At 50.7% G+C, this 12081-nt stretch overlaps 1 protein-coding gene across 5 annotated transcripts in view; it reads right to left on the bottom strand.

The window, feature by feature from the left end:
* Positions 1–888: 888 nt before the first annotated feature.
* The window catches only part of GDAP1L1 (ganglioside induced differentiation associated protein 1 like 1), a 41018-nt gene continuing 29825 nt past the window's right edge, over positions 889–12081 (bottom strand). For 4 of the 5 annotated variants that reach the window (XM_066387732.1, XM_066387733.1, XM_066387734.1 and 1 more), the window contains 4 exons: positions 11046–11219; positions 7900–7997; positions 6696–6810; positions 889–2323 (listed from right to left, as the gene is read on the bottom strand). In XM_066387732.1, coding sequence (XP_066243829.1) covers positions 1980–2323; positions 6696–6810; positions 7900–7997; positions 11046–11219 — 731 coding nt within the window. In that variant the 3' untranslated portion in view covers positions 889–1979. The remainder of the gene's footprint in view (positions 2324–6695; positions 6811–7899; positions 7998–11045; positions 11220–12081) is intronic. The other variant, XR_010751771.1, reaches the window with a different exon arrangement.

Below are 12081 nucleotides of genomic sequence, written 5' to 3' on the forward strand. Positions count from 1 at the left end.
GTGGAGCGAGAAGAGAATCCGACATCATCCCGAGTGATGTTATTGACTGGTGAGGCTTTCTGGACATTTTTGGAGAGAAGGTATATTCTCATTTTGGGAGAGCTGCTGGTCCTGTTCGGATTAACCCTTTGAGTAGTGAGTTTTTTTCATGCTCGTTGACCCCTAGGAGTGAGTTTTTCTTCAAAAAATGAAATTAGTTCCAGTTCCAGTTTTATTAACTTAAAATCATGTTTGTTTGATAGCCAATTTATAGAAAGAAGAAGAACATACATTTGCCTTTTTTTAATGTTGCCTTACACATGTCCGGTCATACTCTGGATGGTCAGGAGGCACGAGGACGTACATGAATGTTCCTACTACTCAAAGGGCTAAGCAGGATGCTACCGCTCTTGAGTGGAGGCTGACTGTGAGTGGGAGGGTCGTGTGGAGGTCTGAGTGGCCAGTGGGTGGACAGTGTTAGAGAACGTCTCTGGTCTCCAAGTGCCCTGTCTTGGCTCTGGCTATTTTTTCTTTCCAACTTGATTTAAAAAAAAATGCTTATACACCTTTATAAAATAAATAAAATTATGCCTTATGTTCCACAAATTATGATTCTGGTTTAATGTTCTTGGGGCATTTTCACACATTCCCCTCTGGGAAATGGGGGAATGTGGCCTGGGTGCCCCGATAGTCCATGTACAGGTACCAGGAGCAAATGGCTGCGAACATGCCCTGTAAACTGAGGCACCGTGTGCAGGTGAGCTGGGCTCGGGTCTTGGGCAGAGCTCGCAGTCTCTCCGGAAGCCTTCCGCACACGAAACGCTTGCTAGCTCTGGGGCTCGGAGTCTGCACCCTGTGCCTCCATCCCTCTGATCCCAGCCTTCGGAAATGAGAGCTAGATGGACAGTGTGGTTTACAAATGAAAAGCAATTGCTTCTCCTGGAGGCTTTATTGGGGGCTTTCGGTGGTTTCTAAGCATGAGCGGCAGTGACACCCCGACCCTTTCCCAACATGCAAAAGGCACAGGAAAGTGAGATAGGACCAGGGCGGGCAGCGTCGATGCAGAGACTCCACCACCACGTGGCATGGCGGGGGCATGGGAGGCACCCCGCGGGTGAAGGGAAGGTGGGCATTAAAGGAGATGGCTTTGGCAGAGGCGAGCAGAGGGACGCGAGGTTCATCCACCTCCAGCCCCACCCCTGCACACAGGCCGGTACTGACCTTCTAAGACGGTCAACATGGCTTTTGCTGAAAGTTTACCTCTCATGGTGGGAAATTCAACTCCGGGTGGGAGGAGGATGATGGGTGGTGCCTTCAGGGATCACTGCTAAAGCGCCAAACCAAACTCGCTGGCCACATCGGGAGGGGAATGACAGTGTCCTGACGGTGTTGGTCCCAGTCAGGGCCTGGTGGTTGGGTGCCACTGCCTTGGCTCGAGCCAGTGCTGTCTCAGTCCATGTCCAGGAGAAGAATCAAGTCCCTTCCAATCTTCAGGAGCCTCCCATGGGGTCTCTGGGTCTCTAGCCCCACCCAGAGGTTACCACTTAGAAGAGCTGAGTCTTGATGTTGGCTTTGTCCTGTGGAGGAGTTCCCTGGGCAAGAGGGAAGGGGAGGGATGGGGTCAGGCCCTCTGAGCCCCCGGCACCTCCCTGAGTCTGGAACCTGGTGGGTGAAATGGCCTGGGACTCACCTCAGATCCTAACCAGTCCCCACAATTCCACCTGGAGACCTTGAATCAAAAGAAAAGGCATTCGTGTTTTGTTTCTGTTCTCTCTCTCTCTTACTCTCCTTTAGTAGAGCTGTGGCTTCAACTCACAGCATTGACAACATCTACTTCTAAACTATGGAATGTTTTCACACTGACAATAGAATAACTCAGAACAAGGGGTGGGGAGGGGCTGTCCAAGTGTTCATGAGACAGTGCGTTACTGAGAGCTCACTGGGGGGAACACAGCACAGAGACACCGACAGTCAGACACCAAGCCCAGGCCGGCTCGGCTCTAGATGTATTTTTTCTTGAGGTACCAGTAGGCAAAATAGCCCATCCCACCCAGGGAGCCCATGAGGAAGGAGGCCCCAAAGAAAGATGGTGGTTTCCGCTTGACCAGCCGGAATGCATTGGGGATGACAGCCGATAGCAGGGTGGTATGAATGTCGCCCAGGACTTTCCGGAAGGCAAAGCGCTTCTGGACCCTCTCGAAGAAGGACTGCAGGTTGGGCCGGCTGCCATCCTCCCAGTATTTCTTGGACAGTCCCAGGAACTTGAGGCGGTGCAGGGTGGCTCCCAGAAGGACGTCAGCGAGGGTGAAAACACAGCCGCAGAGCCACAGCTCACATTTCTGCCCTGGAGCAGGAGAGAGGGGAGATGGGGCAGGAGGAGTCAGCTTGTCAACCCCCATGCACTCGCTCCTCCCTCACTGACTCCTCTGTCCGTCTGCCCGCCACGGCATTCCCCAGGGTCAGTCACTCCCGGACAACCTTAATGATTTTTGCCATATCCTTACACTACTACTGCCAGTTGTTATTTTTTAATCAAATGACTTTTTAAGTGCAAACACTGAGTTTGGGACTTTAAGATTTAGGTATGGAGCAACAGTAGAAACCAGTGAAGGAGCATGAGAAGGAGCAGCCTAGGAGGTGGGGACGACCCACGAGAGTGTGGTGTCCTGGAAGCCGAGAGAAGGAAGTGTCCCATGGAGAAGGGAGTACTCAGCTATGCTCAAAGGCGGAGGAGGGGTCAAGGAAGAGGAGGCCTGAGAATGGCGGGTGCATCTGGCAGCTGGCGACCCTGACAAGAGCAGCTGGGGTAGAAGGTGACAATGGAAGCCTGGTCGGAAGGAGGTCAGGAGAGAAAGGGAGAAGTATTGGTGACGGCAAGCAAAGATCACTCTTTCAAGGAGTTTTGCTGTAGAGGGAAGGATATACTGATGATTTGGACAGGTCGAGAGTGTTTCTGTCAGCTGGGAGGAAAACCCAGCATGTGGGCAGGAATGGTCTAGCGGAGAGGAGATGGTTCCGCAGGAGAGAACCGCTGATGGGATGCCCTTGGGTGGGGGAGTGTGAGTGGCATCTAGGAAACAAGGAAAGGACTGGTCTGGGTGAGTTCAAGGACAGTTTATCCTTGGTAATGAGAGAGTGTGGGGTGCCATGATTCATCAAATCTATGTTGTCAAATGTTATGACATCCACCCGACAGAGAACAAATGATGCCAATTAAGCTATGTTAACGTATGATTTAACGAAGATGCCTCTCAAAATTGATAAAATACAGTGTATGTGTGGACGTTAATGCTGGTGGGTAGGTAGTTGTGGGTCAGAGCTGTGAAAGTCTCTTCCTAATGCCTCTGTTTTCTGTGAGATGGAGTAGGGTGAGGATGTAGGCAGAGTGGCTGGAGGGTTGAGGAGAAAGAAGGTAGTAAGCAGTCGTCTGGAGAGGGAATGGTGGGAGGCCGAGGGCAGCAGCCCAGCCATCTGAGGCTAGTGGTCATGAGGCGAAAGCGAGAGCAGCCAGCACCCTCGTGTTTCTCCAGCCACGTTTAGGTTCACAGGTGCAGTCGCTGAAGAGGTGGAGAGCTGGGCTGAACCAGGTCAGAGGTTTTACAAAGTGAGAATGATGAAACAAGAGAAGGTCAAGGGAGTGTCCATGGTGATGACCAGGGAATCACTACCAGGTACGAGGGAGGTGAGCAGGAGGGGGCGAGGGGCGGTGAGAGGAGGCAGGGTGAAGGGGGAAGTCCCCCGCTACAGTCTGGATGAGTGTAGACAGATCTGACAACAGGACCACGACGGCCCTGGGGCACTCCAAGGTTTAGGTACTGGCCAAGGGGGAGGAACCAGCAAAGGCACCTGCGGAAGAGCCACTGCGAGAGGAGGACCAGGAGAGTGTGCTAATTTCCTTATTCCTCACCACAGTTCAATCGCGGAGGCGCTATTATCCTCCTTTCACAGATGAAGAAACAGAGGCACTGAGAAGTTAAGTAACTGGGTCAAAACCACACAGCAAGTAAGTGGAAGAGCAGAGTCTGAACTTGAACACAGGCCATCTGGGTCAGAGTCTGTGCTTGCAACCACCATGTTACGTTGCTTCTTCCACATGCAAACGAATGTAGGCAGGTGCATGTAGCTCCACAAATCGTAGACTGTTGTACATGGAAATAGAGTCACAAGACATTCTTGATAGACTTTAGAGTTTGGCTGGTTATGCTGATGTTTATGATGACATGACTACAGTATATTAATAAATGTTGATTTTTTTTTTTGCTCAACAATAAATGTGAATTCTTGTTCATGGAAAAATAAGACATCCCCTGAAAATAAGACCTAGTGAGTCTTTAGGAGCAAAACTTAATATAAGACACTGTCTTATTTTGGGGGAAACAGGGTACACTCTGGCCTCTTGATAGGTGCATTCTCTACTTGGGTCTGTGTGCAGGTCCATGTGTGGGTCTGCGTCAAGCATGGCGGATGTCTGCCCAAAGCCATGCAGCTGGTTGTGTATATGCGTGACTATCTGCACACATGGGTGTCTGTGCCCATGTGATGTGAGGATTATCACATGTATAAGTGATGTGTATGTCCACATCCATTTGGCTATTTGCCTGCAGACAGATGTTCACAAGCATGTATGCACATGTCGCTATTTAAGAATGCCCGTGCCTGTGTTTATGTTGTAGGCAAACACCGATAGCCATGACAACATATGTATGCGGACATGTGTAACTATCTGGCATGTTGCCGGAAGGGCTGACCCCTTCAGTCCCCCCACCCCCAGTTGTGTGTTCCCTTGGCAATCCCAGCCCTGGATGAATCCCCTCTTGTGCCATCTCTGAGTCTGCCAGTCGAGTCTGCTGGGACGGTTACACTGACCAGTTCCTCTTTAAATTCATGACCGCAAAGCCCAAGAGGGCACTCAGCACTGCCCGGGCCCTGCAACAGCTCTCTTAGGCTGGCTAACCCACTCCTTGCGGAGACAATTACATATCTTCCATCTCGCCTCACACCTCTCAGTTCTCCCTCTGCTGATGATGTCACTCATGCTTCATTCAGAAAACGGGAGCCTTCAGACATGGAAGCCCTCACTCCCCACATGAAACCTACAAACCCAGGCACATGCACGTGCCTTCTGCCACCTCCTGACACAATGGCAGGTGCGATCCGGCTACTCTCAGGGTCAGACCCTCTGCAGCCGTCTGCTGCTGCCTACCTTCCCTTTGCCCTCCTAGGTCCATCCTCCTCCCTTCTCTACACTGCTCTGCACCCCAGGAGGATGTCTCTGGCTCCAGGGCGTTCAGCCAAGAGGGAGCAGTGACAGGAGATAGGAGGAAGATGAGAGTGAAGCCAGAGTCCTACATCCCTCATGATCCACTTATTTATGCATTCATTGGTTGTTCCCTGTATGTGCCCTGACTAGGGATAGAATACGCAGCCTTGGTGTGTCAGAGCGATGCTCTAATGGTTAGAGTCTAACCAACTGAGCCACCTGGCCAGGGCTGTCATATGTTATTAAAGTAGTATGTTTCAGGCACTGAACTGAGTGCTTTTAATTTTTACAGGAGTCCAACTAGGTGGGGTTAAGTTACATTATTATCATCCCATTTCACAGATGAGGAAACTGAGGCTCCAATAGAAAAAATAACTTGTCAAAGTCACACAGTACAGGCAGCAAAGCTGGAACTCTAATTCAAACCTGTCTGACTCTAAACTTTTAGAACACTGTGCTCCACAACTTTTCTTTCTTTTTTTTTTTAATTTTTCTTTGAAAAGATTTTATTTATTCATTATAGAGAGGGGGGGGGGAGGAGCAGGAAGCATCAACTCCCATATGTGCCTTGACCAGGCAAGCCCAGGGTTTTGAACCAGCAACCTCAGCGTTTCCAGGTTGACGCTTTATCCACTGAGCCACCACAGGTCAGGCTCCACAACTTTTCAATAGACACACAGTAGATGTGTGTACGTTTGTGTACGTGTGTGTGTGTGTGTGTATAGCTGTGAGTGTAGCAGTGCATGTTGCATAGGCTCCATAAAGTGCATAGTTGAATAGTCAAGACTAAGAGCTGTCTAAACCAGAGCAATAGGAGGTCTGAAATGCAATTTGAAGAAGAGCTGTGACAAAGATGTTATGAGAAAGGAAAAGGAAGCTGAGTGGTGTGGAGAGGGTGCTCCAGGCCAGGAGAACTAAGGAGCAGAGGTATGGAGGTGGGGAAGAGGCTGGGCTGCTCAGGGCCCAGAGAAGAGAGCTGCTTGAGAACAGGAGTCACAGTCAGAGAGTCCGAGTGAGCCCGATGTCTGGCTACAGTATGAAGAAGCCCTAACACATCCCTGAGCAGGGGAAAGGTCACCATCACCACCACCACCACCATCATCTTCACCAACCTTTATGAAATACCTACTGTGTGCGAAGTGCTGATCTGAGCACTCTACATGTATAATTTCATGCAATTTCTCAACATCTCTCTGAGGTACGTCTTATCATTATCCCCATTTTATATGGAAACTGAGATCAAGGAAGGTCACATACTTGATCACCTGGTCACTCAACTAGTAAGTGGCCAAGCTAGGGCTTAACCCTAGGTCTGCCTGACTTTGTGGCCCATGATCCTAAACACCTGGGAGGGATCTTCTGAGATCTTTGGGAAAAGAGGCTGGAACTGGTCAGGGTCGGGGTGGGGAGGGGTGAATGGGCACCAGCACCCACCTCCCCCAGGGCTGGTACCCACCCTCGTTCTCGAGCTTCCTCTTCTCCAGCTCAGCCTCAATCTGGTCCAGCACCATGGCCAGCTCCCCAAGGATCTTCTTCAGGTAGCTCACGTCATCATGCTCCAGGATCTTGGCCTGGGCAGGACAGGCGGGAGTCACAGGAGCTGAGTTGGCCTCAATAGAGCTGGGATGACCAGCGCTTGGCCCAACACCCTTCAGCAAACCCAGCCTCCAAATATCCCCTCAATAGTACAGGATGCAAAAAAGCTGATGAATATTCTATTGAGATCCTCCCCTATACCCCCAGCCTTTAAAACCCTCAAGCACACATGCTCCCTGGAGCACACCATGCCTTCCCCTTCCTCATCTTCCTCCTCCCAGGCATGATACCTTTACCTTCATCTCCTCTAAGCTCCAAGGCCCCTCTTTGTTTCTGTAACTTATTCCCTGAGCCTGCGCAGTCCAGCTGGCTCACTTCTACCACCTCTGTAACTTTTTAAATAGACTTTCTCTTATAACTTGGGGGAAAAAGTATAAAATGCTCCTATGTTACAAAGCACCCTCAGCTGGTGCTGACATTCCTGTGAGCTTGGTGGTCCTGCCCAGACCCCTTTCATGGGGCTGGTAGCCTCATACACCAGCTGCTGTGAAGGTTGGTTGACAGTGGCTCATAGTTGCCCTTCTTCTGAGAATTGCTCTTGGCCAATGAGAAGGTGCCCAGAAATATATGGGATTTTATCCCCTACCCTTCATCCCTTCAACCCCCCCCCCACCACCACCACCAGGAAATCTGTAATCAACGGCTGATTGATACAAGGCTATAAAAGCTTGTCCCCTGGCCTCAAGGTGGATCACTTGTGCTCCAGAGCTCCTTGTGGGATTAGGTGAACTTGGCTCTTTCCTCTTTTCTATCATTCCCATCTTTACTGGGTTCTCCTCAGAACATTCCCTCAGTACCCAAGAACCTCTGTCCAGAGCACACTCTGCTTTTAGGGACATGGCCCAAGTAAGACATGAGGAAACTGAAGCTCCAGGGGTACAGTGGCTTGCCCAAGGTCAAGTAGCCAGTAAATGACAGAGGAGACAGGATCAGAAAGGCAAGCCAATGGATTTCTCATTGCATGTCATCAGATGATCCTCTACCTGGAACCAGCTTCTCCCAGTTGTTCTGTTCCGTGGACAAGATGGCGGGAAAGGAGACGGAGCAGTCATGGAGGCACTCACCATGAGCTTCTTCTGTTTAGAAAGGTAGGGCTCAGACAGCTGGGGCTCCTCTTCATGGTCCAATTTCATAAGGTCCGTGGTGGCGTTGGCTAAATGTCCTGGAGAGAGAAGAGGAAAGGTCTTATCCTTCTGATACTCAGTGTTTACCCATCCCTTCCCCCACAAAATTAGAGTAAGTCCCATCAAGACATTGGTCAGGGAAGTAACAATATCAACAGCCAGCACTCAGTGGGCACAACAGTCTGCAACATAGGGGTGGGTGGGATGCTATCCTGCCGTAGGCTCAGGATAGTGGGAGACACAGACCTCTAATTCAATAAAATTCAAAGCTGAGAAAAGTAAAATAAAATTAAGAGGTCTCTATGACACAAGATGGTCAATCTGTAATGAAGAGTGGACAGAGGCTGTGGGACCCAGAGGGCCACCTGCCTGGGGCACAGGCATCAAGAAACCACACTGAGGAGGCCACTCGACTCTCGGCGGTGAGTAGGAGTTTGCCAGAAATGAATATAACGCTAACCCTTGGAACATCTCACACTTCAGTGAGTGCCTCCCCCAGCCTCCCTCTATAGTGAGGAAACGAGTTCGGGGAGGTAGGGGGCTAAATAGTATCACACTTGTGAATGACAAGCAGATTTTGAACCTGGGTCTGCCCGATTCTTGGTCTAGTGCTCACTCATTGTGCTCCACAAGGAAAAACCTATTTATCACAAGAAAAATTTTAAGAGACCTTTGGTATCGAAACTTCCACTTCTGCTGAGGCAACATCCCTGAAGATTTAGGGAATCGATGACCCATCTTTCCTTGGAAAACTGGCTTTGATGCCAAAAAGGCAAGGGTGACCAAAAGTGGGTCAGTGATGGGAATTCAAGCCAGCACTTTGAGAATTATCCTTAATGGGACAGAGGAAGTGTCCTATAATCTAATTTTAAAAATTGTTAGCTTTGAAAGTCTAACTGTAAACTGTGGGTTTTATAAGAGGAGGTGAAAATATTAAGTAGGATAAAATCTTGGGTTCTGTTTCTTCATTTGGGCAGCATTTATGGCCAGTAAGTATGGGACATGGGAGGTCAAGCATGTGGCGGTGCCCCAATCCTGCTCTGGCCCCTCCCCTGGGCCCCAACTGCAGCTGGACAGCCTACGGCTTCTCAGAAACAACCTGGCCTGACAGGTCTCCTCGTCTTCCCTGCTCCTTCCCTGATTCTCCCCAAACTGCAGCATCCCCCAACACATCATGCCAAACTGGGCATCTAAGGGTCATCCTCAATCCCTTCTCCCTTCTCCCCACACCAAATCAGTCCCAGGTTCTTCCTTAATAGTCGTCATATTTACCCTCTCCCTCTCAACTCTCTGACTATCCCTCTCCTCTCAATCTGTAGTCTCTTATTTCTGCTACCCAAGGGCAAGCACTGTAGGCAGCTTCTCATTCATCCTTCCAGAAATACTCCTTGCTTTTGCAAGCATTTATGAATCCATTTAACCTCTTTTTAAATATATTAATGATAGCACACTGATGCATTACTTTGTCTTCACTTTTTTCTACTTACTGTCTCACAGAGCACTCCATATGCTTATTATTTTTTTAACAGCTGCCCAGTATTCTATTGTTAGAGAAGACTAGAATTTATTTACCCAGTCCCAACTCAGGGACAGGTGGGTTACTTCCAACCTCTTGCTAGTGCCACCTATGCTGCCATGAACATCCTTGTACATACTTCTTGGTCCGCACACCCAAGTGTAACTGTAGGATAATCTCCAAGGTCTGGTCCTTTCTGTGTCTGATCTAGAGGGCCAGACCGCCCTCGAAAGCTGTTCAAATTTATTGTTTCATACTGTAACAACCTGGTCACTGTCTTTCTGCTTCCACGTAACTGTGACCCTGGGATGATAGAAGCTGTGCCTGTCCTCATCTGTCCCCAAGCCCCTGCCCAGGGCCTAAGTCATAAGAATCCTCCTGAATATTGTTGTCTGAATGGGGATGGGGCAATATAGATAAATCCTAAGCCTTGTTCAAGGATGAAGTTGAGCCTGACCAGGTGGTGGTGCAGTGGATAGAGCATTGAACTGGGATGCAGATGACCCAGGTTCGAGACCCCGAGGTCACCAGCTTGAGCGTGGGCTCATCTGGTTTGAGCAAAGCTCACCAGCTTGGACCCAAGGTCGCTGGCTCAAGCAAGGGGTTACTTGGTCTGCTGAAGGCCCATGGTCAGGCACATATGAGAAAGCAATCAATGAACAACTAAGGTGCCGTGACGAAAAACTGATGATTGATGCTTCTCATCTCTCTCCGTTCCTGTCTGTGTGTCCCTGTCTATCCCTCTCTCTGACTCTCTCTGTCTCTGTTAAAAAGAAAAGGATGAAGTTGAATTTTACAACCTGCCTCCTTCCCACCTTTGAGAGGGGGTAAGTGACCATTTACTGGGCATCTATCATCTACTTAGAATCATCATACTCTGTCTGTCTGTAGGGCCCCATGGTGCCTGCACAGAGCCTGGACAAAAGTCTGTAAACACTTGCTGATGGAAACCCTGTTTCATCCGCCCCCGATTTACTGGATGCTGGAAACAAAAGGAGGAACTAGGCCATGGGCACATCTGGGCTAAGAGGACATGGGTGATCCTAGAATCAGAAATCAGAGACCCCACAGGGGGCCTGCCATATCTGGGCTGCCTGCCTTAGCGACACCAGCCCTGATGCCATTCAGTGCCCTGAGCCACCAACTACAACCCTGACCTCCCTGAGCCCCAACCCCAGGTGTGTAGGGCTAGGACTCCTGTGGGGCTGTACCCCGATCCCCATGGACAAGACAAGCCTCTGGGGAGACAGACAGCCTTGTAGCTTCCGTATGGAATGCAGGACAAGAGTAGAGGGCAGGAGAGGAGAACAGGAAACAGAGAGGGAAAGACACATTCAGTGTAAAACAGGGTGAATGAAATGGAAGGCCAGAGAGAGTGGGGCAGAGAAAGCAAGCAAGAGGCAGAGAGAGAGAGAGAGAGATTAACAGAGACAGAAAGGGAGAGAGAGGCAGAGACGGGAAGGAGGAGAGAAGGAGGGAAAAGGGAAAAGAGAGTAAAAGGGAGACAAGAGGGGGAGGAGGGAGAACCCCCATCAAAAGGCGGTCAGTGAGGGGCGCATGCGGCACTCACTGCGGATCTCGGCCGTGGCGTACTTGGGAATCATGGAGTCGGTGGTGAGCTCGGGGTGCAGGATGCAGCCGTGTGTGTAGGCGTCCATGGGCAGCGCGTCCAGCAGCTCCCGGTACTGCAGCACCCGTGCGTGCTGCGGGCTGCCGGCCTCGGGCATCAGGGGCACCACATGTTCTGCGAGGCACAGCCGGGGCTAGACCAGGGGCATGGGCCCCTTGGCCACCGGCCTCTGATCACAGAAGCCAACCTCTGGCACCTCAACTTTCAACCCCAGCATCCTGGAAACCCAAAATGTTGTGGCCCAGGGGCCCCATGCCCACACCCTTTCCTTTTAGATAAAGTCCCCACCCAGCTGACAGGGGATCCTACTGGTCCAGCCCACCTACCCGTCCTCATTAGAGCCCTCTAAGCTGTTTCCTGAGGAGCAGGAGGGAGCCTTCAAGAGAAGCTGAAAACCTGGATGTTTAAAACTGAACTCTCCTTGATTTTTAAATGTTTCAAATAATTCCTATTCTCCTCAAACAGTTCACATCTGGGCCCCGCCCCTCTCAGCTGCTCTCTGCAGCTTCTGCTGCGGGCTGTGAGCTCTTGAACCGGAGCAAGGCTGCTGGTGGGAGACATAGGGTTCTATGAGGTTCTGGAGTGCAAGCCCTATTCTTGTCTGCACGGTTCCAGAATTTCTGGGCCCATGTCTGTGGTCCTCCTGGGAGCTTATAGCCCTGACTGTGCTTACGGGGCTTCAGGGGGCTGGGTCTGCAGGTGCCCTGGCATTCCTGGGAGATCTTTACCCTGCAGAGACTCAGAAAGCGGTTTAGGCCCTGCTCACACCCGAGGGGCTCCCAAGGGTCTGTGGCCTTGCCTGTGACTCCAGAGTTCTTGAGGAAGGAGGCTACGGCCTCAGGGCTTCAAGGGGCAGGACTGCTGTCTGGACAGTGCCCTTTCTCTGTAGTACCAGGGAGGGGGGTTTGTGGGTCCCTGGGGACCTGTGACTATGCAGTTCCTAGGGGACATCTGAGCCCTGCCTGTAGCCCCGTGG

Source organism: Saccopteryx leptura, chromosome 5, assembly GCF_036850995.1.
Source record: "Saccopteryx leptura isolate mSacLep1 chromosome 5, mSacLep1_pri_phased_curated, whole genome shotgun sequence".
NCBI classification, from domain to species: Eukaryota; Metazoa; Chordata; class Mammalia; order Chiroptera; family Emballonuridae; genus Saccopteryx; species Saccopteryx leptura.